The 27,733-nt window shown below is 46.4% G+C and overlaps 2 protein-coding genes across 2 annotated transcripts; one reads left to right on the top strand and one right to left on the bottom strand.

The window, feature by feature from the left end:
- Positions 1–380: 380 nt before the first annotated feature.
- dhx9 (DEAH (Asp-Glu-Ala-His) box helicase 9) lies at positions 381–11,444 on the bottom strand. The gene is made up of 28 exons (XM_086271660.1): positions 11,290–11,444; positions 10,381–10,535; positions 10,166–10,306; positions 9,947–10,055; positions 9,646–9,812; positions 9,138–9,286; positions 7,169–7,215; positions 6,747–6,883; positions 6,577–6,666; positions 6,139–6,300; positions 5,811–5,888; positions 5,548–5,739; positions 5,215–5,356; positions 5,011–5,093; positions 4,757–4,913; positions 4,234–4,331; positions 3,942–4,155; positions 3,647–3,741; positions 3,424–3,497; positions 3,174–3,326; positions 2,935–3,095; positions 2,534–2,645; positions 2,286–2,447; positions 1,996–2,123; positions 1,689–1,918; positions 1,393–1,508; positions 1,081–1,281; positions 381–846 (listed from the first exon to the last, which is right to left on the bottom strand). The coding sequence occupies exons 2-28, from the start codon at positions 10,489–10,491 to the stop codon at positions 543–545; spliced, it is 3,813 nt and encodes a 1,270-aa protein (XP_086127786.1). The 5' UTR covers positions 10,492–10,535; positions 11,290–11,444; the 3' UTR covers positions 381–542.
- Positions 11,445–14,718: 3,274 nt separating this feature from the next.
- Positions 14,719–27,652, top strand: lamc2 (laminin, gamma 2). The gene is made up of 21 exons (XM_086271680.1): positions 14,719–14,874; positions 18,526–18,702; positions 19,141–19,258; positions 19,679–19,800; positions 19,909–20,040; positions 20,139–20,328; positions 21,527–21,639; positions 21,762–22,154; positions 22,274–22,507; positions 23,195–23,331; positions 23,579–23,735; positions 24,140–24,345; positions 24,553–24,632; positions 24,733–24,870; positions 25,038–25,182; positions 25,271–25,420; positions 25,587–25,701; positions 25,803–25,999; positions 26,196–26,354; positions 26,453–26,552; positions 26,826–27,652. The coding sequence occupies exons 1-21, from the start codon at positions 14,799–14,801 to the stop codon at positions 27,077–27,079; spliced, it is 3,393 nt and encodes a 1,130-aa protein (XP_086127806.1). The 5' UTR covers positions 14,719–14,798; the 3' UTR covers positions 27,080–27,652.
- The last annotated feature ends 81 nt before the right edge of the window (positions 27,653–27,733 follow it).

The raw sequence follows: 27,733 nt of genomic DNA, 5'->3' as shown, positions 1-27,733 counted from the left end.
GTGGATGGGTCTGTGGTGGGGTGATTTAATTGTGGTCAATTTTAATCTATCCTCATGTTTATTTAACAAAAAAGTATTTTTAAAATCTGTATTTTACTTTTGTACCTTCATGTATTTAAAAAAACAGAAGTATTTAGAAAAAAGAAAGCGTGAGACAGCGCCTCCTGCTGGGCCCTCACAGCCAGAACCTTTTTAAGTTAACCTGCATTATTTAAAATAGTTTCTGCTTTTATTTTGTGGACACTCTTTAAGCAATAACTTCTGTTTGACACGAGTCCAAACTTGTGGGATTTTTAATTTTAAGTTTAAACTCAAACTAATCCTGATGAGTTGGATCTTCAGACTTTCAATGTGTGAAGAGGAAGAATGAGCCAACGCGATGAAGGAACAGGACAGATTTATTGAGACGTTTTCATTCACAGACCATAAAAACCAACATCAGCAGGTTCCAGTCAAACATCATTTTAACTGCGGCGCTCGATTTCACATTAATCTTTTACAAAATAAACGAAAGAAGAAGACGAGGCGACTGATTTTTAAGGTTAGTATCCTCCTCTGTACCCGCCGCCGCCTCTGTATCCTCCACCTCCTCTGTAACCACCTCCTCCTCCACCTCCGCCTCCCCTATAACCACCTCCTCCTCCACCATAACCACCGCCTCCTCTGTATCCTCCATATCCTCCACCACCCCTGTATCCTCCTCCTCCTCCATATCCTCCACCTCCTCTGTATCCCCCTCCTCCTCCTCCATATCCTCCCCTGTAGCCTCCTCCTCCTTGGTAACCTCTGCCGCCGCCTCCTCCATCAAAACGCGGCATCTTCGGAGGTCGTGGACCGTCTCCCATCCTGCACAGACACACAAACAGAGGAGATGAGATGTTTGAAGGTCTAAAGTTTGTTTTCAGAGGCGATGTGAGTAATAACAGGATGAAGCAGAGACCCAAAGAAGATCAAAACATCAAAGTTTCATCATAGAGGGAGAAAAATCTGCGATTTGAAAGGATGAACTAAAACGTTCCTTCATTCATGTGGAAAAAGGAAACAGGCAGGCTGCGTTTCCTGTCTGAGGACGTCCGTTACCTCTGGTTGGTGGCCATCATGTTGAGCCCGGCCGCCGACGGTTTGGAGACGTGTCTGATGACGTTCAGGAGCCGCTCGTTGGTTTGGTCCATCTGTCTGATGTACTCCGGGTCTTTGGTCACCTCCACCACCACCGCCTCCAGGGCGGCCCGCAGAGCCAGGATGTTCCCCGCCACCTCGTGAGCAATCGTCAGTTTGATCCTGCCATCATTAAAGTGAAAGGTCACTGAGAGGAGAGCGAATCGCAGTGCCTCAGAGGAAACAGGAAGTGAGTGAGAGTGCTGACGAGCTGCAGGTCGGTCGGTCACTCACCAGTCGTCGAGCTCCACGATCTCTCCGTTAGAGGTCACCTTCTTGCAGGCGAACAGCAGCAGCTGCAGAGGACTGACCAGAGTCATCCCTTTAGCCGAGATCGCTCTGGTTCGGATCTGAAAACAGAAACGTCCCCACCCGAGAGAAATGTTGGCTGTGATGCTGCGAGGGCCGTAAATTCATCTAAAAATTTATTTAGTGAGAAAACCTACAGAAAAAACCACCTGCTGTTGTTAATTTACACAAAAGCAATAATATTCATGTTAAAAGGTGAACGTGGCAGTTTTGGGTTTCACCTTCTCGCCGAAGACGAAGAACGGCGACGGGTAGATCATGTCGTGGCTGCTGAAGGGACAGTTGACGGAGGATTTGTGGATGAGGGCGTTGCGCCCCTCGGTGGTCAGGATCTTCCTCTTCTCTTTGTGGTAGCAGACGTTGGGGTACGAGCCGAAGGTCAGCAGAGAGACCACCACGTCCAGGTTGTTGTCCGGCCCCACCGTGTTGAACATCTGCGTCATGAGACACTCTGAGGGAAACGAAAGTGCAGGTGAGCTCCCGGCCGGTTCAATCAGCTTTGTGTGTCAGGATGGTGCGTTCGGGTACCTTCAGGAAATCCAGAGTTCACCAGGATCTCCTTCAGCTGGACTTTGGCCTCCCAGGTCATCCTCAGAGTCGACATGTTGAGACGTTTGTGGTCACAGAAGCGACTCTCCGCCTCCTCTCCGTTAATCCTGAGCAGAACAACAAGTGTTCACAAACGAGACGTTTCAGGGAGAAAACGACACCTCCTGTCACTCGTGTTGCAGAGGTCTTTTGTAACTTTACCGCTCTACATGTGAAGTTTACCATTTTTCTGATTTAGCTATTCATTTGTAAGAGCACGCGGCACAGACCTGACGTCGTCCCAGGCCTGGAACACGGACAGCAGCGCCACGTGATCCGAGAAACGACTGCCAGCAAAGTTTCTGTGCACGAAGCCGAGACGCTTCCCCTCGTTGATGAAAGGCTCTGGGAAACAGGAGGCGGCCGAGATGGTGCACATCGCATCGCCGACGCTGGAGGGAAACACGAAAATGAGAATTTCATTTAAAGACGGGACGCTGAGAGAATCAGAAAATCAGCAGAGAGACGAAAAACTGACTGGAAGATGCAGCCCATGATCATCATCTTCCCCAGCCGAGGTTCGATCGGCAGCCGAGCCAGAATCCGCCCCAGAGGGGTCAGCTCGTCGTTGGAGTCCAGAGCGTCCAGCTCTGCAACAAACACGGAGATTACAGTGAAAATAATTCATGTGGAAACTGACGGCAAAAAAAGGATCTTCAAAAACAAAACATAACATGTCAACTTTATGAAGTACAGACAAGAATCAGACCAAAGGGCATAGAACACCAACACAGGCATAAAAACAGGCCACAGCAGGGCTGATCATTTAAAATCTATAAATCAGAGCGTCAGATCTGTGAGAGGACAAACCAAGACACACAGAACTAAGTTCCCAGCAGCCCCGATAGTCCGTTTCCCTTCAGACCAGGCCTTTCGTACCTTTCAAGGTGTGTTCAGCCTCAATGACGGCGTCCAGTGGCGGTGGCTCGATAGCCTTAGACAGGAAGTGGCCGATGCCTCCGAGTCTCAGCAGTTTGATGCTCAGGGCGATTTCATGCAGCGGAGTTCTGAAGATCTCTGGAGTCATGTGAGTCTCCAACCTGCACAGCCACACAGAGACGGATGTTAACACCCAAACGCTGCAGCCCGCGGCGTGCCGGAGGATCAACGCGCCTTACTTGTCGAATCGAGCGCGGCTGCAGAGGTGGAAGCAGAACCCCGGTCGGACTCTGCCGGCTCGACCTTTCCTCTGCTCCAGGTTGGTCTTGGAGGCCCAGACGGTGGCGTAGTTGGTCATATTGTTGTGGGAGGTGAACAGCTTCACTTTCTGCCTGTTAGCACAGCAAACAGTGCGACCTTTAACCCCTAACCCGCTCAGACGCTGACCTCAGGAAGAGAAACTACACCTGTGAGCGCAGCGACACTTACTTGCAGGAGTCGATGACGTAGACGACATCGTTGATGGTGATGCTCGTCTCGGCGATGTTGGTGGACAGGATGACCTGAAACGTCAGCGTGTGGTTCAGACATGCTCAGTGCATGTAGCACATATCAGACACACTTCATCTCATCCACGTCGGTCATCGTTGAAACGGTTTGAATTCCACAAGTTAAATTTAGGATGAAGCTTTTATGTATTCCTGTCACTGACCTTTCTGATGTCATCAGGAACCGGTTCAAACACCCTCCTCTGCTCCTCTCGAGGTATCTGAGAGTGCAGCGGCAGGATTCGGTACCGGTTGCTTCCTGAAAAGCACAGCATACCAGATTTTTCACAGTGCTCTCGCACGATGAGCAACAACGCTACACAACACCAGCTAAAAACCAAGATCCAAGAAGTCTCTTGCTTTCCACTGCAGTGTCAGGGGGAGTGTTTCGGTCAACAGTCCCCACAGCAGTGACTCTCCACTTAAGGCGTTATTGGTGTTGTGTGGTGTGACGCGTACCGAAGTGTGGGTTGCTCTCCAGGTGTCTCTGCATGGAGTAGATGAGGTTCCAGCCGGGCAGGAAGACGAGCACGGCGCCGGCCACCTGCAGCGTCTCGATGTACTTCAGAAGCGCCTCCACCAGCTCGAAGGACGTTTCCTTCTCATTGATCTGAGACATCGAATGCTTCGTCTCCGGCGTATACTCCGGCCCGCAGATCACATTACAGTTAGTCTGGGGAGAAACGTTTTGCAATCACATGTAATTCTGACGTTCGTCACAGTGCAGAAGAATTTTAAAAACGTTTCTCACGTCGTCGTCTCCTCCCTCCTCGTCTTTGTCTTTCTTCTTTCGGTCCATCGGTGGAGGCACAAACTTTGTCATCTGGATGGAGTCCTCCAGGAAATACTCTGAAAACAAGGAAGAGGTTTTTTCAAACCCGCTGATATAACAATAACTGTTTACTACACTGATTATTGGCTTAAACAGTTTAGGGCAGGGGACCTCCAGGCCTCGAGGGCCGGTGTCCTGCAGGTTTAAGATGTCCTTCATCCAACACAGCTGATTTAAATGGCTAAATGACCTCCTCAGCATGTCCTGAAGTTCTCTAGAGGCCTGGTCATCAACTCATCATTTGATTCAGGTGTGTTGACCCAGGGTGAGATCTAAAACCTGCAGGACGCACCACGCTCACCATTACACCCAAACCTCCCGGCTAACGGGTCACCAAACACTTGTATGAGTGCTTATCCTCAGTTTATATTACAGGAAAGTCCACAGACAATCATCATTTTAATGTTTCCACACACAGGTGAGGCCGGTGAGTCGGAGGTACCTTGGACAGGGAAGGTGCGTCCAAACACCTCAATGACGGGGCAGCTGAAGAAGTACTCTCTGAACATGGTGGTGTCGATGGTGGCCGACATGAGGATGATGCGCACGTCCGGGTATGCCTGGACCACGTCTCTGAGGACCACCATGAGGAAGTCCGTCTGCACGGACACACAGAGGGTCAGACACATGGACAGAAGCCCCCGGGGTGTTTTTGGCTCAGTGAGTCCCTAAAAATCAGCGAACAAACAAACTCACGTTGATGTCTCTCTCGTGGATCTCATCGACGATGACGTGACTGATGCCTCTGATTCCTGCTTCCAGCTTCCGCAGAAGAACACCTGAAACACAGAAAACACTCAGATCTACACGGCCGGACCGCCAAATCGCTTCCCCCGCCCAGCGAAGTAACCACGGCTTCGCTGCTTAGTTGCTGAGGCAGCAGCACAGTGGTTTCCATACCGACGGTGCAGAAGAGGATGCTGGCGTGGGGTCGAGGCAGGACGGACTCAAATCGGACACTGTAGCCACAGCTTTTCCCAAGATCCTCTGCTCTCTCAAAGGCGACCCTCTCAGCCACGGACACGGCGCTGATCCTTCTGGGCTGCAGAGAAGAAGAAGGTCAGGGCTGCTGTGCGGAGGTTTACGGAGCACACGGAGCTCAAACACGGATCAGACCTCAAACTGCAATGAAGTGAGCTTAAAGCCGCTTAATGTTTGCTTGATCAACAATACAGAAGACAGGCTGTAAGCTCTCAGGTAAACGAGGCGGGTGAAAGGACGCCTCGGCGTTACCTGCGTGACCACGATGTTGCAGTCCGATGCTCGGCCCCCCTTGATGAAGCGGTCCAGGATGTACTGAGGGACCTGAGTGGTTTTACCGCAGCCCGTCGCTCCTCTGATGATCACCACAGGGCTTTTGTCGATGGCCGCCATGATCTCTTCCTCAAACTGTTTGACGGGCAGCTGCTCGCGCTCCATCAGGATCTGAACGACAGCATCGTTAAGTCTCACGGCACGCTTTCATCAACGCAGACGTAAAGGTAAAGGAGACTGACCTTCTGCAGGTTTTCATCATGCTCCAGCTGGTACTGCAGCTCGTCGTGCAGGTCGCCGCTGATCTGCTCCGGAGGGCACTGAAGGGGTTAGAACGGGGTCTTTACGGAAGGCTTTCACCACGACTCGCTCCGATTTAGAAATCAGAGTTTTGTCAGGAAAACAAAGGACAGAGGGAAGAGCTGCACGACTCTGATGACTGTAAGACACCGAGTGTCTGCACAGCCTGTGGGACTCGAATTAATAACATGATTTCTGAATACCTGCTAATAAAGATCAACGAGCCACAAACTGATCCTACTTTAGGGTTTCAGGGTTCGTGAGACTCACGTAGGCCAGCGGCCCCTCGTCGATGTTGCTGCTGGTCCAGGGGTTCCAGTTGACCTGAGGCGGCGACCAGGGGACGACTCCGGCTCCGGTCTGCCTCTGTGACGGCTCGAAGTACGCCAGCTTCCCCTGAACCAGAGACACCGGGCTGCTGGGGTCTGCAGACTGGAACATAAAAACCTTCATGTTACTGAATCGAATGTAAACGCTCCGTTTATTCTGACGATGACAGTTTGCTTTGAAGAGCATCACCACATCACATCTGCAGTCCGGTGCACTGAAGAGTGTTTCACTGGTTTCATGCGTACGTCCACGAACATCAGCGCGACAGACTTCAGATTCGTCACAGCACACTGCTTTATTTGCTACGTGCTGCCTTTGAAGGGTGGGTTCGATTGACAGACACTGAACAGCAAGTGCGAACGCTTTCATGCGACTCACCGGTGGGGGGACGCTGACTCCGAGCTCCTGGACCACACAGGCCAGCTGCTGCTGTAGGTCTGGGGACACGTTGACCTCAAACGCCTCCAACTGTGCCAAAATAACAAAATCCTGTTTTAAAAACGAGCTGCGTGATGTGTCGTTCAGTCTCTGCCTGTTTTTAAACGTACAGTTTCTCCCTCCTTCTTCTTGGTGACCCCGGAGTACGCCTCGATGACTCCCAGGTGATACAGCTGTCGCACCAGAGACAGAGCGCACGATTGAGCCGCCAGCTTCTTGTTGGAGCCGTGCTCTCGAGCCGTGATCCCTGCAGAGCAAACCCGGCAACGTTTGACTCACACGAACAACAGAAAGCAACTGGTGTTTCATGGTTTCTGATCACATTTATCACAATTTCTGTAACTTTTCCATCCAGTGTTAATCCGAGAACAGACTAATAAAAATCGAATTCTTCTCGGGCACGCTCGCACAGAGTCCGGTGTGGTTGCCATTTTGGTTTGTAGCGCTCTCTCTGCGTCCTGTTCTGACCTCTTTCACTGCTGATCATCTAAAACAACTTCAGCATTTAATAGGAAATGTTCTGGAGTCTTACTTCTGCCGAGCTGCTTCACAAAAAGCTGCATCTCTGCTATGAAGCTCCTGCAGACACAAAGACAAACGTCACGGCTTCACTCCTTGTTTCTAGAACAAAAGCATCAAACTGCACGTAGACTTAGGAGCTGAACTCACCTGCTGCACTCTCAGGAGGAAGCCTGCATGTTTTTCTGCCAGACTTTGGGATTTTTAAAGACCAATCAACAGCTTTGATTCTCCTGGCTGCGCTCTGCCCTGCGGTGAACAGCGACACCAGAAATCACAACCAGACTCCACCAAGCCCTGAGCTGCACCCATGGGACAGCTTTAGTGCACCTAAACACTGTCCCATGTCTTCCTTTGGTGTGGTTGTGAGTTCTGGCATCACCTCGGTGTTCTTTGATGGAGCAGGAAACTCACTCCAGCCTCTGAAAGTAACCTCCTGCCCAATTCACCAGCTGACATTTATCACAGCTCATTTCTCACATTACAACAATTCATCAACTCAAACCAGTCTGGGTTTGTCGGGCTCAGGTTCTAGTTATTCTAGTTGTTCTTGTTTCAGTGCGAGTTAGCTGGTGTCTGCGCTCAGTTCGAACAGTGAGAGCTCTCTGGTGTAGCCGACACACTCTGGAGGTCTCTGGGTTTACAGCAAGTCCAGCAGAAAAACACACAGGAACGTCCTGAACATCAACCACCAACCAACACACGTCAGCTCTGCAGCGCGACACACACCAGCTGGGTCGTATTCAGGCTACTGTCACACATTTATGTGCACGAAGACAAAGAAGACGTGTTTACAGGTGTCTGGGAATACGATGACGGCTGAGCTGAGACCCAGCTGGTGCGTGCTGAAAGAGAATATAACCTTTAAGAATTTCATTCAACGAGGAAAATAACAGGAGAACTGAGCAGGAATAAAGAGAAAGATGTAAAAAGATCAAAAGGAAGCAGGAGATGAAAACAAGAGGAAACAGAAAGAAACAGCAGGAGAAGAAGGGGAGGACATAAAATCAACACGTCCTGTAAAACCCTCGCGCTGCTCTTTGGAGGAAATTATTTTAGAATAATCAGAAATTCCAAGTCTTGTTTTACATAAACTGGCAATTTTTTTATTTTTTTACAAAGAAGATTCAATTCAATTTTATTTATAAAGCGCCAAATGACAACAACAGTCGGCTCAAGGCGCTTCTGAGCGTTACCACCCGTCACTTCAAGGACAGCGCTCGCTCTCCGGGCGGAGCTTCGATTATTTGTGCCGAAGCCCCGCCCCCACCCTGTTGATCAACACTTTCAGCTTACACCCTCACACGTCTCCTGCACATGCACAAAGTTCCACAACAGCTCAGTCTAGAGATGCCACCATCTCTGACTCCTCCCACAACACTGAAGAAACGCCATGTTAAGTTCATTCGTCGCCATCTTTACTGAGAAAACAACTAAAGCTGTTGTAAAGCTTTGCTGTAGCTCAGGCCAAAAATATGATTAGTTCGTGTTTCCCAGTCTGGTTGCCGAGCGGCTCTTTGGGGGCGGGGCCAATCTTTGCCATTATTGTATTTTCCAATGGATTTGATACATTTATGTAGAATCTGTGAGCTGAATGACTAAAATAAGCAGCGTTTATCAGAACGTATCAGTACAATCAGAAACTGAATGTCTGAACATGCAAGATAAAACAGGTGTGTGGCTGAAGGTCGGCTGTGAACTCCAAACCAAATCCAAACTGAAGGGAAACAAAAGACAAACACTTCCAGCAGAGATTCAATCAATTCTCTTCAAATGGAGAAATCAAGTCCTTTGGTCAAAATCACAGTTGCTTTTAGGAAATACTTCTGATTTTTCTTCAGCTAAAGAGAATTATTAAGCAGCTGAAGCTCATTAAAATCACAGTCACACCATCAGCGTTTGTTTCGGCTCCAGCTGTAACCCCTCAGACTGGATCTGGTTTAGAATTTCCAGCCGGTCTAAAAAGCTCTGAGATTCCAGACCTGTTGTGGTCCGGTCCCACTTGGCTGTATTTATACTCAGCACTGGTTTTCTCCTTCTGGAAGAACTGGTTCAGACGGGCCTTGGCGTTCTCCAGAGTCCAGTTTCCGTGAAGGTTAGCGTTCAGATCCACTTCCTCCGACTCCAGAGTCTGCAAACAAAAACACAGGCGGGAGTTCGTTTAGCGAGGGAGAGAAATCAAACCTGAAGAACAAATAAGGGAACTCATTCTGGTTCTAATGATGCATCTGCATATTATTAATGGCCAAAGTTTAAAAATAAAAGTAGAAACGTATTCCCCGAGTGCCAGTTTTCTTCATGAAAGCAGAGTCCTCGGAGTGTAAACTTGGCTGGTTGTTCCAAGTTTAGTAAATCTGTCCAAGGTTCTGGTTCAGATTTGAGCTTTAGGGGGACGACTGTAACTTAGGAGCAGCTTACTTCCTGTTAAGGAGCTTAATGTTAACATCACCAATGCTTTTCACTGCACTGTAATTTGGAATTATCTTGTACCGCCTGCGCTTCCTGTTCGTCTCTCTTGGCGTAATACTCCTTCAGGTTGGCTCCTCGGTCCCACTGAGCTCCTCCGTCACTTCCTCCTCTGCCCCAACCCGAGTTTCCTGCTCCTGCGTAACCCAGTCCGGTCACTCCTGGAACCGGCCCACTGACGCTGCTGTCCCCTGAGAACAATAAAGAAGGAGAAGCAGAAAGAAGCCGGCTGAATATCTGAACCCGTTTAATCCGACCCGCCTCACCACATTAAAGTAAGAACTTGTGATGTTTGGAGTCGTTAAAGCCACCATGCTGCCGGTACCTTGCTCAGCTTTCACTACCAGGTGAGGTGGTAGAGGACCGCTAGAAGGGAGGTTTCCAAAGCCAGCATCTGCAGCTGCATCAGGTTGATCTGCGATGGGAGCGCTCGCCTGATGGCAGAAAACGTACTTACTCATTTAAAAAAGACAAAGTGAGAGAAACAATCAGTTTTTATCTCTACAGAAAAAAACAGAAGGAAAAACAGGAACGGCTTCCTGACCCCGAGGGCCGGGACCTCTGCTGTGTTCATCTCTCCGATTCGGACCAGATAGTTGACAAAATCGCGGGCGGCGTTGGTCTGCGCGTCCTTCTTATTGGTGGAGTTTCCCATCCCAATGTAGTTGAAGCTATCGACTCGGACCTGCAGGGAGTGCGGTGTAAGGTTAACAAAAACCTCACCGAGTGAAACCCCCTGATGTCAGAATGAACGCTCACCTCACACATAAACTTCTGCCTGTTTTTGTTGCCCGCTGCTCGGATGTCGTAGTTTGGAGTCAGCTTCTTTTTCCCACACCAGGCGTACAGGAAGTTCTTGATGTCTGCCATGGTGGACTGACAGGAGGGTCCTTCTCTTCCGTGGACCAGTTAATCTGAGAAACAAACTGCTGTCAAACTCCTTGATATTTAGCTTAGATCTGGCACTTACTGTGAATCATTTGGTTTGGAGTCACAGAGGGATGAAAGTCAGTAAATGTTGCTGAACTGAGGACGGATAATATCACATCTAAGAAATTACTGCAATAACTAACTGGCCAAACTCTGGTAGAAGCCTTGCTGCTGTCTGCTTACCACCTTTTAAGACGAACTTTGGTCTTGCCTGAACACAAACGGATCTTTGATAGTGACTCACTTATGTAAACATGGCTGTACGGATCACTTTACTCAACATAAATATGCAAATTAAATGAAGTAACTCAAACCCAGTCTTGATGGATGCATTTACTGCCCACCGCTAGGATAAATCCCGCTGTCTGCGGTGATTCTGGATACAAACGATAACAGCGTCATTAGCACAGCGGGTTGTTTTTACTGTGGGCTGGATTTCATAAAACACTGTTAGCATTCATTAGATTCAACTCTGTAATGTTTGGCTAGCATTTAACATTAGCCTCAAAGTGTAAAATTAAATTGATGACTTATAATCACGAATTTAAGTCACTTATCTTTAAACTTTCAGTACAATTTATATAAAAAATTGTTTCTGATAAATGCGTGACTGCAGGCTAACGTTAGGCCCCTGCTAGCTACTTATCACCGGAAGTTCAACTCACATCGCGTCGCAAAAAAATATGATTAAATTAAGAAGAAATGCGGGGGAAAATAATCCGAAGTATTTGTACTTACAGCCAGGGCAGAAAATTGCAAAAGCTGCTCCACACTTCAGCAGCTAAGCGCCGGCAGACTATCAGCGTTGGCTTCCTCCGGTTACGCTTCACTTTCGGTTAAAAATAAACGTAACTCCCGGTGCTTCAGCGCCCCCTCAGGCCGGAGGGAGAATCGGCCTCCATCAAGTTCTGTTTCTTCTTCTTCTTTTTTTACTATCTTTTTTTGCCTTTATTGTTCTAACACAGTGGAGAGAATACATGAAAGCTGTGCTCCATGTTCCTCTTTTCATGAACACTTTGGTCAGTCATCTTTACACCAGCAAAACAGATTTGAGCTCCATAGTTATAAATGCCTGTTAAGTATAAATGATCAAAACAGTGAAAGTTTTAAAGCCAGGCCATTATAAACCTTTAGTTTATATTTAGTATAAGTATTAGAAAAGTATAAAAGAACAGAATAGAATAAAAAATAGAACAGAATAGATAAAATATACCGAATTGATATTTTTTTGTATTCAGGCATTAACTCCCGTGAAACCAGCTGATCTGGAGTGTTTTAAAGATGATGTTTCTTGTACATGACAGACTTTAAATAAAACTTCTGTCATCCATCAGTCTGTGTTAACCTGAGCTCCTCTCCTGAAGGCACCAGATATTTAACCTGAAGCACCTGAAGGACCGAGCTCAATAAGATTTATAGATCACCTGAAAACAATAGTAGAAAATGATCTAACAGCCCTACCTGCATCTCTTAGAGTGTTTTATGTTCTTTTTTTGAGGAAACAAATGGATTTTCAGTGGGAACTTGATTTAATTTAGGGCATCTGAGGCAGAAAAAGAGGAAACTAAAATAGTATTTTCACATCGTAAAGACAAAACTGAGTCATTTGGTTCAGGACATTGAAACTTTCTGCATTTAACTACAGAAATTGTAGCTGTTCAAACATTAACAGCAAAGCAACAAACTGTGTGATCACATCTGATGATTAATTTGTTCCAACAGAAGAGACTTCACAGTTTATAATAATAATATTTAGAGTATTTGCTTTAAACCAGGAGATTCTTTAACTGAGTTCAGCTTCTTGTTTAGATTTTTTAACCAGCGCTGAAATCAAACCAGAAAGTTTTGCAATTTCTTCACAAACTTGGCGATAAAATCTGCACTGAAGATTTATTATGACTCAATAAACTAAATGTGTGTGTGTGTTAAGGTGTGTTGGTACGGCAACACAGTCAAACTGGGTGCGACTCTGTGTGTAAGCAGGCAGGGTGTGTGTGATGGATCATAATGTGTGTGTGTGAGTAAGTGTGTGTCTGAGGCTCAGGGTGTGTCTGCTGGCTCACCTGCAGCCTCAGGACACATCTTACACATGGAAACTACCTGAGCAGCAGGAGGAGGAGAAAACGTGCCTGCAGGCGAGAGTCAGGGCTCCACAACACAAAACACAAACACTGTGTTTGCTCCAAACTCAGCAGGAGGTGAAATGTGCTTTAATCTGTGGCGACTGCAAATAAACGTCTGTGGCTGTCTTTGGTTTTTGAATAAAACTCTAACCCCGAGCACATCCTGAACCTTTTATATCTCCCTGAACGCACCACGGCGATAATAACTACAGTAAACAGTTTAATTAAAAGGAAAGAACAAAAAATATTTTTCCTCTTGGAAAAATCTCGATTCCTCATCAGAACTATTCCACAACTTTGATAGATGACCTCATATTTACTGTTTCAAACATACTTTAAACAGTAAATATTTAATATTAGTACTCAGATTTTCTTTAATGTGATATCTTTCATATATTATATAGAATTAATTTTATACATATTTGTATGTGCTTTATGTAAGCTTCCCACATGGTTTAACATGAATTATCACATTTAAGTTATGCTAAGCTTTAACATAAACTTTGTTAAGTTGTATTAAAAATATTCAAATTCCTTATATAATCCCAACTAGTCTTTTAACTAACTGATCACAATGATTATAGTAATAAAGAGATGTTACAAACTGGATCTGCTGGATCCACTCGACTGCACCTAGTGCTCCGATTACCACGGGGACCACCGTTACCTTCACCCTCCACATCCTCTCGAGCTCTTCTCTGAGCCCTTGGTATTTCTCCAGCTTCTCGTGTTCCTTCTTCCTGATATTGCTGTCATTCGGAACCGCTACATCGATCACTACGGCCGTCTTCTTCTGTTTGTCTACCACCACTATGTCCGGTTGGTTAGCCACCACCATTTGTCCGTCTGTATCTGGAAGTCCCACAGGATCTTAGCTCGGTCATTCTCCACCACCCTTGGGGGCATCTCCCATTTTGACCTCGGGACTTCCAGGTTATACTCGGCACAGATGTTCCTGTACACCTGGTTATGGCGTTCCATGTATGCCCTGCCTGCTAGCATCTTGCACCCTGCTGTTATGTGCTGGATTGTCTCTGGGGCATCTTTACACAGCCTGCACCTGGGGTCTTGCCTGGTGTGATAGACCCCAGCCTCTATGGATCTTGTACTCAGAGCTTGTTCTTGTGCTGCCATGATTAGTGCCTCTGTGCTGTCTTTCAGTCCAGCTTTGTCCAGCCACTGGTAGGATTTCTGGATATCAGCCACCTCCACTACATACCGTAAAACGCGCATTAATCCAAGCACAATGGAACGATTTATTTTAAGTTCAGAAACTAAAGGTCAAAATTCAATAAATGATCCTTGAAATAAATAAAAGAAAGTCCAGAGAGGAATCAACCAAAATAAGAAACACTGGTTAAAGCTGGTGTCTGCGTTTCACTCCCTGGTTATTTAAAAGTTAATAATAATAATTATAGGATCGATGTAATAATGCAGTGTTAAATGTAATGATAACAGGAATATTGCTGACTGGTGAAATCAAAAACATAAACCGGGCCTAAAACTGAGCCGTGGGGGACGCCACCTGTCTATTTTCTTCTGCTTCTGCCAGTCAGGGTCCATCCCAGCCGCAGTAGGCCGAGGTGGGGCACACCTGGACAGGTCAGTCACAGGGCTTTGTGTTTTCTCTAAGGTCCACACATTAGATTGTAAAACCCTCTGACATGACTGCTGCTGTGAATGGTCAGCCTCTGCACTGTTGCTGGTTTAATCTGAACTCTCAGCAGCTGCATGCAGAGTTCACGTTCAGGAAACATCTGTCATGTTTTCCACATCTGGAACAGAGCGCAGATTCACTTCATTCACAGAAATCTGATTTTTAATTCTCCGTCCTGTGAGACGTCTTTGTGTTGTACAAATGCAAATGTGAAGCTCCAGGACAACGGCTCACACTGTTACAACACACACACACACACACACACACACACACACACACACTGGAGCCGTCATATCCTCTGACTGACGGTGTGTGTTTTGTGAATCACACGTGAATAAGTGTGGCCTGTACATGCAGCGTGTACGGACCTGCAGCAGGAGAGGAGTTAAAAAGCATCACTCTGAGGAGCTGTGCAGGAGTTTTCCATCAGCTGCAGCTTTCGGATCTGATTTCAGGATTCACACAACATGAGGAATGGATGGATTTCACTCTGCGGGCTTCTGTTTGCTGTCTGCGCCGTCCGGGCGACCTACAGATACTACTGTAAGTGGCTCGGCTTCTTCTGTTACTGCTATCAGCAAGATGCTGAAAGACATTAAGATCCTTTAACTCTCTTCTTTAAACTCTAACCAACATACCTGAGCTCAGCCTGCTAATAGCTGTGGTAATGTTTAGGAGAGGCAACAACAACGTCATGAAATCAAGACGACAAACATAGGTCGGTAAGATGGGACGTTAAAAAACGACGTATTGATCCTCATTTTATAATAACAATAATCATTAAATACTGATTTCAGAGGTAGTACAGTATTTATTGCTGTGGATTTAATATGTTTGTTTTAAAGGCTCAGTCTGGTGATTTTGTTAATTATTGAAAAATGTGTTCAGCGCACAAACAAAGGAATCAAAGAAAATCACAGAGGGGAGGCAGCTGTGATATTAATGAAGTGTGTGAAGATAATATGAGATAAGACTGTGAGTTATTCATATTCATGTCACTCGTGTCTGAAAGTCTGCCGGTGCAGACACGAAGCTGCTGGGACAGCTGCAGATCAGATAAAGCTTCAGCGATGAGTCAGAGGAAACACAGCAGAGCCCAGAAGTACGATTCCTGAATCATTTTAAGTAAACTGCTCCTCAGATTTGATTAACAATAAGACACAAACAGCTGAATTAAGAAATCTCACTAAAGAAGTTTAAATAGACACGAAGGCTGATCCTTAAATTACGAGAAAGCTGTGACTATAAAGCTGTGACTATAAAGCTGTGACTATAAAGCTGTGACTATAAAGCTGTGACTTCAGGACAAAATAAAACGTTTAAAGAAAGTAAAAGAACAACAACATGCAGCTTAACAAACCCGTTCACACAGACGAGTCAGAACAGGAAGGCTTTCTATAACTTTTCATTAGGATCATTTCATTTTTCAAATTTGTCTTAAAAGATAACAAAGACTAGCTGGTGGAAAAAGGGAGACACCCATGGGTGAGGCTCACGAGAACCTGAGCTGTCAGAGGAGAACCGCCTGCCCCTCAGGGAGAGAAATTATTATCTGCTGAACTTTTACTGATGTGCTGAAGAAAAGAATCCAGCCTCATATGCTGAGACGAGACCATAGATAGATAGATAGATAGATAGATAGATAGATAGATAGATAGATAGATAGATAGATAGATAGATAGATAGATAGATAGATAGATAGATAGATAGATAGATAGATAGATAGATAGTAAGTAGCCGGGTTAAGGAAACATGGAAATATCTCAGTTTTACCAGCTTTGCTGTAAAAATACTGCGTTTTGTGGCGTTTTATTTACCCAAAATGAGAGAAATGTAAAACCTGCATTGTTCATCAAGATACATGCAGCTCTTTATTTTCTGATTTATTGATAAGCAGTGATTATTTTTATTATATTGGGCTGTTTGGCCTTTACTGCTGCTGAGTCAGTGCTCAATACAGGACAGACTGCGAGTGACTGTCAAATCATGAAGGTGATGAAAACCACGTCATCACCCGCAGGAGCAAAAACGCAGTTAAATTATTCCCCAAAAAACAACTTAAAGGTGGGAGGCAGTGCACTTTTCTACAAACTGGTTCAAAGCTTAAAAAAGCATCACCAAGTGCAGACGTTTGACATGTGCAGTGTTTTATCAGCTGAATCATGACATGAGTCAGTGCTCACAGCACAGACGGTGCTTTAGTCTTTTATTTGTTAAAGCATTAACCTCAGATTAAAAATGAAACCAGATTCGGAGTTGACACTGTGATGTAAGAAGAACCGTCTCTAGGTGTGTCTTTGTTGTTTTTCATTCCTCCGGGGAAAAGAAAGCAGAGTTATGAAACAGTGAGCACGTTCCCTTTGGAGAGAAAATGTTTCTTTAGGCTGAATATTTAGAGGCGCACAAGTTGGAAACTGTCCAATGAGAGACACAACACCTAAGCTCACCGCTGCCGGAGGCAATCAGGTGAACAATAAGTGTTATAAGAGAGTGAGTCAGTGTGATGCACTCTGAACTGTAGAGAACGAGCAGTTCACGTCTGCTGAATCTGACAGTCAGACAAACACACCTCAGCCTCCCTCTGAGCGCTTACATCAAAGAAGAAATTGATTACAGTCACTGTCGAGGTATTCAGATTCATACGGGGAGAAAAAACATCACAGTGAGGTTAAAATGACGTGTTCAAGAAAACCCCCAAAGTCAGACACACCCTATGAGCAGCACTTGGTGACGCTGGGAAGGAACAAGAGGAGACGTCCAACAGAACCTGGGAGGGGGCAGCCCTCTGCCACCGATCGCTGGGGGATATTTTCTCAACACACTTTCAAAAAACCCCAAAACCCTGTTTAAAATGAGTTTTTCCTCATCAGCTGTGTGAGGTTCATGTTGAGCTCAGGACAGTAACACAGGGACATGAAGCATTTCCTCTGCCTCCAAACTTCATGCTGATTAAGTCCAGCGGCTCGAGATGTTTGTGACTGAGGTCACCTCACCTGAGTAAACAGCTGGTGCCACAGTTGCATCAGCTCGGATTCTCCTGGCAGAACAACAGAGAGAAGCGTGGCTTATTGACGCTGACACACGGGAGATAGTCTGCGAGTCCGAGTTGAAGTTTGAGGGAAATCTCTGGCCTTCATGGTCACTTGGTAAACCTGGTTTCTGTAACTTGATCCCAGCTGTCGGTCAGACTCCCGATCGCCCTGATGTCGGTCAGGGGCGAACGTTCGCACGTGTGTTGTGCAAATATTGATGCAATAATGCTTCAGTGGCACAGCTTAACACACAAACACCAAACAGACCCAAAACACACAGAAAAAGATCTGCGGCAGCTTATTAGCTGCAGTGACATCATATCCTGTGGCTGCAGTGACATCATATCCTCCTGGATGAGAACAGTTTGGTGGTCGTCCCCTTTCTGCTGCATTGCCAGGATGGTCACTGCAAAGGGTGCAATAATAAAATCATGAAATGTTTCTCTGTACCAGGCTGCCCCTGCAGGCTGCAGGCTGCCTTGTGATTCACTTTTTTCATCATTGCTCTGGTTTACCACAAACTGCTGTTGCTGCATTCACTGCGGGGGAGATCGGCCCTCTCTGCCAACAGCAGGAACAAGCAGCAGCCTGTTGAAACTCTCCCTCAGTTTCAATCAAAGCTTTAAAGGAGCGGGTGCAAGTCTTTTCAGGGCTGCTTTTCTGAGCCGTGATCCCGGTGAGCTCGCTGCACACAGAAGGGGCTGAGGTGCTGGCTTTTTGGGCGGGGCTGGTCAGATTGTGATGATTTGTGTGCAGGCTCTTGCTGGGATTTCAGAACAAACTACAAACCATATGAAACGCTTCACACTCTGTAAACATCTCTAATGCTGCTGTTTGTTAGATTAAAGCTCAGGAAGCTTGTGGATGTGCCTTCTTTTCTTTCACCATCACAATACGAACAAAACAAGTAATTCACATGCAAGCTGGAGGGAAAGTGGAGAACAGAAGAAAGTGCACAACTGAAATGTAAACAGCCAGCTTCCTCCCACAGTCCTCACAATAATGCAAGCACTTCCTGTGGTCAGACTGGAAAAGCACCAGTCCAACACCTGTGAAGCCACAAAAATACATGGAAGTGCATCTACAAACAGTTATTGTACAAAAAATCATTTAAAAGAAATCAAAATAAACTTGACCTTTGACCTCTTACTTTCTCATGCAGCGATAATGCGTTGTGAGTGCAATGGGAGATCTCAGTACTGCCTGCACGACGCGTTGGGTTTGCACTGCGTCGACTGTCAGGGAAACACGGAAGGCCGCAACTGCGAGCGCTGCAAGGATGGCTTCTACCTGCAGGGGGCGGGACAGAGCTGCTCGCCCTGCCGCTGCAACCCTACAGGTGAGTGCAAGTCTCACAAAACCCTTATGTGTGGAAAATGTTAGACGTACAAACCAGAGAGCAGAGGTGGGAGGATCAATTCAAATATCCATAGTATCAGTACCAACGCTGGCACCAGATCAGATCGATACAATCCTCCACATATCCTGTAAGTTCATTATGTTTTTATTGGAAACGAAAACTACACCTCAAACACGCCTCATCAAAACTGTCTGAACCTTTCTGTGTTCCTGGCACGTCTTTAGAGGCGACACATTTACTTTCCCGGTCTCATAAAACAGTTTCCAAACATGAGAGGCTGAACGTTTTTGCTTCAATGTGTTAACTCATTGCTGTGGAAAAATGAAGCTGCAGTTCCTTTAATGGCCACTTGGGGCTGACGACGAACCGATGTCATCGTTTACTTGAGTTGTTCTGCCCGGGCTTGTTTTTCCTCAGGTTCTGTCAGCAAGTCATGTGACAGCACGGGGCGCTGCAGCTGTAAAGAAGGCGTCACAGGAGACAAATGTGACCGCTGCCCCAACGGACCAATCGGAGCTGACGGCTGCCCCCAAAGGTGAGAGACAAATGTTACCTCATATGCTTCAATTCTCAACACCTTCAGTGCACTTTAATGCATGTCATTGCTTACATTTGGTGTCTTTTATTTGATGAATGGTTTTGTAACTGCAGTTAAAAAATGTTTACATTGAATTCTGTCTTCAGTCACTTTACAGTTTTCAGTCCTTAACTTCAGCCCACAGCTCTTTTCTATTGATTTCAGTGCTTGCCTTCCATCTTTCCATTACAGGTTTTTAAGTAGCTTTAAGTACTTTATGTGCTTCAGATGAATACAAACACATCTGAGCAGTTTTAAACAGCCCACTTCTTCCACAGCCTTCTTTGCATTATTTTTCAGTTTTTAGTTCACAGAAATATTCTCCTGTCTTATTTTGATAGTACATGGCTCACTTCCTGTTGTTTCTTGCGTTTTCAGCCGTCAGCCCAGGCAGGAATCTGAGAGTCTGACTCTGCCGTGTTTCTGTTACGGCCACAGCAGCCGATGTTCAGCACGATCCGGTTACTCGGTCCACAAAATCACCTCCACCTTCACCACCGGTAAACCTTTCTCCTTCGTTACCTTCATAATAAAAGAACCCTAACATTTCCTACATTTCAAAGTAAAAGTGCACAATAAGTGAGGTGACAGACTCTGGTGTGCTTCAGGTGTGGAGGACTGGAAGGTGGGGACGATGCAAGGTGAGACTCCAGCCGATACTCACTTCCGCTGGTCACCAAAACACCAGGACGTGGAGGTGATCTCCAAAAACAGCCTGCCGGTTTACCTGTATGCCCCAGGTGAGTCAAGCCCCACCTCTTCTAACAGCATAGCCCCACCCACACTTCTTTGTCTTTCTTTTCATTCCTGTCATGACTGATGTTCTCCTTTCTCACAGACTCTTACCTCGGGAACCAGCTGCTGAGTTACGGCCAGAACCTCTCCTTCTCGCTGCGTTTGGACCGCGGCGTCCGATACCCGTCCGTCAACGACGTGATCCTGGAAGGTGGCGGCTTAAGAGTCGCTGCCTCTCTGGGTGACCTGCGATCTGTGGTCCCCTGTGGTCAGAAGATCACCTACAGCTTCAGGTCAGAAAATCCACGGTGTGAAGTCGCTGAAAGTTTGATGGTTTTGTCTGAAGCGCTAAACACGACGTGGAGAACAGATTTGATTGGTCGGGTGTTATTATTGGTCAGATAATTGGAGTAAAAAGGCTCAGAGGTCCAGCTAGCAGCTACAGCCACCTGTGTCACCATCCACCTGTCAGTCAAAGAGGCCACGCCCACAATAATGCAAACTTTAAAACTTAAGTCTTAACTCCCACGGGAGTCTGTGGGAGCCCTGCGACCTGTCCAGGGTGTACCCCACCTCTCGCCCTATGACAGCTGGGATAGGCTCCAGCACCCCCAGCGACTCTGAAAAGGATCAGCGGAAGCGAATGGATGGATGGGAGTCTGTGGGGACTCACTGCTGGAGCCCCTGGTGGGCATTAGTGGGACTGTCACTGCTGCTTTCTCCTCAGTTTCTGCTATAAATGAATGTTAGTGAAAGTCATTGAACTTTAATGCATTGTTCCAGCCGCCTGCAGCAGCTCTGCAGTTTGAGAACACTGGCCTGAAATATCAGGTGTCGTGTTTTGATGAGGCAGAATAGCTCCCACTTACACTGTGACTGGCATCTCTGTGTGACATCATTTGTCCAGCAGGAATGTGAAAACGTTTCCAGCCCAGCTATCAAAGGTTCAGACAGCCAGGCTTCTCTGAGGCGTGAACATTCCTGAGGCGAGGCTGTTAATCACAACAAGTAGAGACGCAGCAAGAATCTCAGGCACTCCGTTAGTACCTGGCTGTGTTTACGAGGGATTTACTGCATGAGCGATGTGGAGAAAGTGGGTGGAACAACACTGCTCCAATAAACGTGGAGTCTGACCTGCAGATGTTCTTCATGCCTCTCTCCTCATGCACACGTGGGTGAAACTATGATGGACCTTCGGAGCTGAATGCAATGAGCCGAATCAGAATTTCTCTCAGACTCTGATACATTTAATGAGATTTAATGTCATCGTGATACCAAATTCTTTCTTGTTTGCACATCTGGCTACACATCTGGATTGATTTAGTCAAGAAGTCACTTGCAGTCCAAATATTAGCAAAGCAATAAGAAGAAACACATCAAAATGATTCCTGTTTTCTCGGAGGTTCATGAGCTTCCATGTTGAAGGACAGTGCAGGGAGAAGACGTCGTCTTCCTGAAACATTGTTTGAACTTCTGTCTTTTTCTGAACAGACTGGACGAGCGGCCCGGCAGCAAGTGGAGGCCTCAGCTCTCCGCCCTGCAGTTCCAGACGCTCCTGCAGAACCTCACAGCCATCAAGATCCGAGCCACGTTTGGAGACACCGGTGAGCCCTTTTCCTTCTCTTCCACAGAGAAGAAAGAGATAAAATCCAAGAAAAGAACAACAAAGAGTGAAGGATGAGCGGCTCTCGCACACAGTTTCATGAGCTGTTGTTTCTTTTTTCAGGACGTGGCTACCTCGATAGCGTGCAGCTGGTGACTGCGCAGCGTGGAGACGGCATCCCGGCCCGCTGGGTGCACACCTGCAGCTGCCCGCCGGGTCATGAGGGCGAGTTCTGTCAGCGGTGTGCGCCCGGTTTCAAACGCAGAGACCCCGCAGATGGAGCCTTCAGCCCCTGTGAGCCCTGCAGCTGCAGAGGAGGCAGCTGTGACCCGCAAACTGGAGACTGTTACTCTGCCGATGAGACGCCCGCGGATCAGAGCTGTTCCCAGGGCTTCTACAGAGACCCGAGGCGGCCGGAGACCTGCGTGAGGTGTCCCTGCGCGGATGGCGTGTCCTGCTCACTGGGTCCTGGTTCTCTGGAGCCTCGCTGTGAGAGGTGCCCATCAGGAACCTCTGGTGAGACGACATCAACAACATGATGTTTAGTTGATGTTTTGTTTCAGCTCTTAAACGTCTTTAGTTGAATTTGAATAATTCTAGAATATTCTAACCTGACTGTGTGTCTCTGTCCTCAGGTCCTCGCTGTGACGTTTGTCAGGAAGGTTATTATGGCGACCCCCTGGGTACCGGAGGTGTGCAGCGTCCCTGCATACCCTGCCACTGTAATGGTCACATCGACGTCAGAGTGCTGGGAAGCTGCGACCGCAACAGCGGCGAATGCCTGAAGTGCGTGAACAACACGAAGGGACGGCATTGTGAGGACTGTGTGAGAGGTTTCTACCACAGGCAGCCCACCGACGCCTGCAAACGTAAGAACGACGCACAGTCAGAGGAGTTTCTGATGTAGACGTCTGGGTTTCATCTGCAGGGAAATCTTTGTGTTCTTTACTGTAAAATTGAATCTTAGATGTCAGAAAGCAGTAAAACAGTTTTTTACAAACAGAACTGACATGTTTCAGTTTCATGAGCTGCTCAGAGAGAAGCTGTTTAATAATCTTTTAAGCTCACAGCAAAGAAAATCATCAGAATTGTGGTTTTTGATGGTGGTGTTGGGTTGCAAAGCAGCATGCAGCTGCCCAGCAACTGTGTGCAGCTAAAACAGCTTAAACATGGCTGCGGTTACCTCGATGTGTTAAAGTGTATCAGCTGATCAACGCTAAGCTCAATCTTGTTTTTCTTTGGTGCTGTATTGATCATTTACTTAATGAATATGCAGAATAAGCATCAGTTACAGAAAACAGTGAAGTGAAAATTGAATTTAAATTTGAACCAAGTTTAAAAAACAACATGATCATTAATTTGAGCAAAGCTAGTTTATATTAAAGTTTCAAAGACCTTTAAAGCACAAAACATTGGCCCACATCTGGAAACTTCTCAACACCCCCACAGGTGGAATGCTGCCCCCTGCTGGTGCACCTTTTAATTACACTTTTTGTGCTGTGACGGTTTTCCCAGATGTGATCCAGCAGTAACATCTTTTCCTGTTTTCCCGTCAGCGTGTAACTGTGACGTCCAGCGCTCGGAGTCCGATCAATGCGATGCTTCCGGGCAGTGTCGGTGCAGACCGGGCTTCGAGGGTCTGAGGTGCCAACGATCCAGCTGCCCCGCCTGTTTCACCCCCATCAAAGCAAAGGTGGGGTACCTGTAACAGGCGCCTGCTGTCATACACAGAAAGTGTTACGTTTATTTTACAGAGCGCCCCCTGCTGTGTGGATGCTATATTTTCCATATCATACCACCTGAGGCTTTGAGATATTACATTTGCAGTTTATGATCATCATAATAAAACAATATTATCACAATATCACCCTATAGAAACTCTGAAGTTTCATCTGCTTATTAAGACACTGTGGCATCTAAACGTATTCCTTTTGGCTCAGATGGCTGCTTATGCTGCCAAACTGAGGGACCTGGAGTCTTTGTTCTCTGACACGGACGGAGGATTGAAACCAGCTAATAACAAGGAGATAGAGGCCGCTCTGACAGATGCTATGGAGCAGGTGGACGACATGATGGAAGACGCCAAGCAACTCACAAGTAAGACAGCATGTTATCTGTGCCATCACCGGAAGGCTTTTAGGACCCAGTACCAATTTGCCAAACACTAAACTAAACCTGTGACTGCTGAACATGTTGTGACTTCTTGTATGTTAAAAGTAAAATATGTGAGTATAATGGGAAAATGTACTAATTCCTATGTTTATAAGTGATCAGTCAGCTGCTGTTTGTTACAGTTACAGTTGGTAAAAATAAAAATCCACATTGTAGAAGCTTTAATAAGAAATTTTTACTCAATAACTTGGTTAAGTGAACTTGCAGTTTTTAGAAGAACTTAGTAGACCTGCAGCCGAATGGTTTCGCTCAGGTTTCCATAGCAGATGTACTGGAGAAGGTTTCATTGGTTAAAATAAAGTCGATTTCTTATTGTTTGTCTGTAACAGAAGTGGAGAAGAGGCTGCAGGACCGCCTGTCGTTCATCAGCAAGCAGCAGCTGGACGAGGAGGAGAATCTCCTAAACATCAAGGACGCAGCCGCTGACATCAAACTGCAGCAACAGACGTACAAGACGAAGGTGGGGGAGGTCCAGAAGCTGATCGAGGAGATGAAAGTCCAGCTGGAGAAGGCCAAATCTGACCGCGAGTTCGCTGTAAGGCTCCACGCTGACAGACGCAGAGATGAACACGTCGTGTTTGACAGAATCATTATTTTATTTTAGAGGGGTTGTGTTGTATTTGGGTGTGCGTGTATTTAGAGGCAACAGGCAAAGGTTTAGAGAAGACAAGAAATTTTGGGAAAACAGAAGCTGACAAATTGGCAACGATGTTTTCTTGTCTAACCTCTGTTTATTTTTCAGGATGTACCTCAGAGCGACTCTCCGCTGGGTTCAAACGACCTGTCTTCGCTGGTGACGACGGCTACCAACCTGGCTAACAAGTAAGTGCTGATTTCACAAATCAGTAAGACGTTTTTTGGCTACCATGCAGACCGGTCCATGTTACCCACCGTCTCTAACGCCGACGCCTTTGCCTTCCAGTCATCAGACGTTCGCAGACGCTGTGGAAAGAAACGCTAACAAGGCTCTGAGTGACTCGCAGCAGAGTCTGACTCTGGTCAGAAACCTCATGAACAGAGAGAACAAAGTGAAAGAGCTGATTGGAGACCTGAAAAGCATGTAAGTATCTCCTCTGAGCTTCAGAGACAAAGACTCTTTTAGACTCTGAATCAACCACTTTGTTGATTTACGTGCACTTTGCATGTAAACGCTTCAGATTTGTTAATGACAGCAGAATCTAAACCCGGTGCCTAAAGACTAAACTGGAGCCACCTGTGTGTGTCCAGGTATGAACAGACTTCAGCTCAGGTGAAGGGTTTTGAGAACCAAGCCAAACGTCTAAGCAGTGATGCCATAGAGGAGAGCAAAATGGCGGACGGCATGTTGAAAGACATCGCCAACATGGAGCAAAACCTCCCCCCATCTCTGCAGGTAATGGCTGGAGAGGACAGATTCTTCTTTTTATTATCATCTACTTGTTCAGTGTCTCTAACCTCCTTTGTTCTCCCATGATGCACAGGGGGCGACTGATGCGATGCGTTCCAGGGTGGATGGAGTGACAGAGGCGATGGATGAGAACCTCGCAGGCATTGATGCGCTGCAGCAAGACATACTGAGAGACAAGGCTGTCGCTGAGGACCTGCTGGCCAACGGCAAAGCTGCCCAGCAGGTACGAAAGTGTCACAGATTCACCTCTGGTGAGCAGGAGATGTCCAGTTAAAGGAGGAAATGGCTAAATGACCAAAATCGTTTGAGTATCAGTAAACATGTTTATTTCTGCTGTAACGTTGGACGTTTTAACAATCAACACCTCTGTTCTCAATCCCTCGCTGCAGGAGTACAACGGCCTCGTGGACAGAGTCAATGTTGCCAAAGCTGACACCGAAGGAGCCATCAAACTCATCAACAGCAAAAGTGATGAGCTAGAAGATGCCCTGAAAACCCTGAAAGGTAGGCTCACCGAGCGATGGGGCGGCACTCACCGAGCGATGGGGCGGCACTCACCACCATAACTCTAGCGGCAGGCTGATGCCACTCTTCTTTCTTCTCAGGCTTCGACCAGCAGATCGCAGGCAGCAAAACAAAGGCAGACGCTGCCATCAAGCGTCTGCCTGACATCAAGACCACCATCCAGCAGGCTGCTGGCAATAATAATGCAACGCTGTCCATCCTGGGAGATGTTCAGGACAGTTATGATAACGCCCTGGAAAACATCAACAAGCTCGGGGACGTGGTCACTGGTCTGGAGGTAGCATGAATACTGTGGCGTTACTTTATGACGCATTCTTTATGTTGGAAATGATAAAACAGGCGAGACGTCAGGGACAAGTTTACGTTTGTTGAAGAAAGCAGCTGTAGAATTGACTCTGTGAAATTTCTTTAAACAAATGTGTTTGATTGGTTATTTTTTAAGTTGAACGGAGACTTTTGTCTTTACCCTTCAGGGAGAATTTGCATCTTTGCCGGCTCATGACAATATACTGGAAGAAGCTACCAAACTGAACAGAGAGGCGACTAACCTGAAAACAACGGCGGGAGGCGTTGTTGGAGAGCTGGCCTCCGAGCTGGAGAAAGCTGAAAACCTGCATGCTGACGCCCAGGAGGTAAACTGACCACACTGAAGTAACCTGTCACAGACGCACAGACGCACTCGTATAAAACGATGGACACGGGGTTAAAGATGTAAATGTTTCCCCTGCAGGCGTCTTTGGGAGCGGGTGGAGCTTACAACAACGCCAGGCTGGTCAGCGAGGAAGTGCAGAAAACTCTGCGAGAGGTCCAGGGTCTGCTGGCTAAAACCAGTACGTACACTTTTTATCTGACTCACACTTTGGGAGTTTAACCTGAAGTCCTGTTTTATTTATGAAGTTGCAACGCGTTGCTTTTTATCTCCAAAAGTTGATTCTGTTCATCTGGACGTAGCGTTTGTGGGAAACAGAATCAACTGTTGGAGATTTCTTTTCCTGGAGACGTTGCTTTTTAACGGGGTCAGCTTCACAATCTCCAGAAAGGCCTGAGTGCCCTTCTGAGGCAGCACGAGCTGCTTCCTCACCGCGTCTACTCTCTTTTCTCAGACCAGTCCAGTGCTGTGGATTTAAAGAAGGTGAAGCAGCTGGAGGACTCGTTGGCTGGTGCTAAGAAAGCTGTGGAGGGCAATCTGAGCCCCCGACTCAGAAACATGGAGGAGCAGGAGGCCGCGCACATGCGCCAGCTCAACTCGATCAACCGCGACATCGACACCATCCTGGCAGACATCGCTAACCTCAGGGAGATCCTGGCATCCATCCCCAACGGCTGCTACAACAGCCCACCCATCGAGGAGGCCTAAAGCGTGACCTGACTTACTGCCATCACTTTGTGTTTTTGCACTTTTCAACTACTGACAACCTTCTTTTTGTCTGTAATACATAAAAATATTGAATTATTTAGAATCCGTATCTAACGTGCTAACTCGTTTCTAAACCTCTGAGTTTGAATCTTGCTTTTTAAAATTTAAAGACAAATCACCTCCGATGTTTTCATTCATTTGTCCCTAAATCTAAACTGTACGACACCTTAAACTCATCACGTAGGCATAAGACATGTGCTCCTTACACATTATTTTTCTCTATTGAATGATTTTGTCTAAATCATTCAGTTTTTAGTAAAAGGATCTTTTGGAGCAGATTAATGCACTGCTGTTTCCTTCTACGCTCAGCGGGGAGTATCTGCTGTTTTTATAAAAATATATTCTGTGTGTTTGCATTCTGTGAATATATGTTAGAGTATTTATAACTGTACATACACCATCGTTTTTAAACCTTCATGCATTCAGTGTTTTTGTTCTACCGAGTCTGACCACCAAGAATATTTATATGAAAATAAAAGATAAAAGTTCTGACATTTAAACCATGTTTCACTTCATTATTCATCACTTCTTAGATTCATGTAACTGGTATTTCTGTGTGTGGGTCAAACATCCGACGCAACAGACCGGACGCTG

Source organism: Aulonocara sp. 'chitande type north' Nkhata Bay, linkage group LG18, assembly GCF_057382095.1.
Source record: "Aulonocara sp. 'chitande type north' Nkhata Bay isolate Kocher_YH1m ecotype deep benthic linkage group LG18, A_spYH_male_GT1.1, whole genome shotgun sequence".
NCBI classification, from domain to species: Eukaryota; Metazoa; Chordata; class Actinopteri; order Cichliformes; family Cichlidae; genus Aulonocara; species Aulonocara sp. 'chitande type north' Nkhata Bay.
Note: the sequence above shows the minus strand (reverse complement) of the source record. Positions and strands in the feature narration are given on the sequence as shown.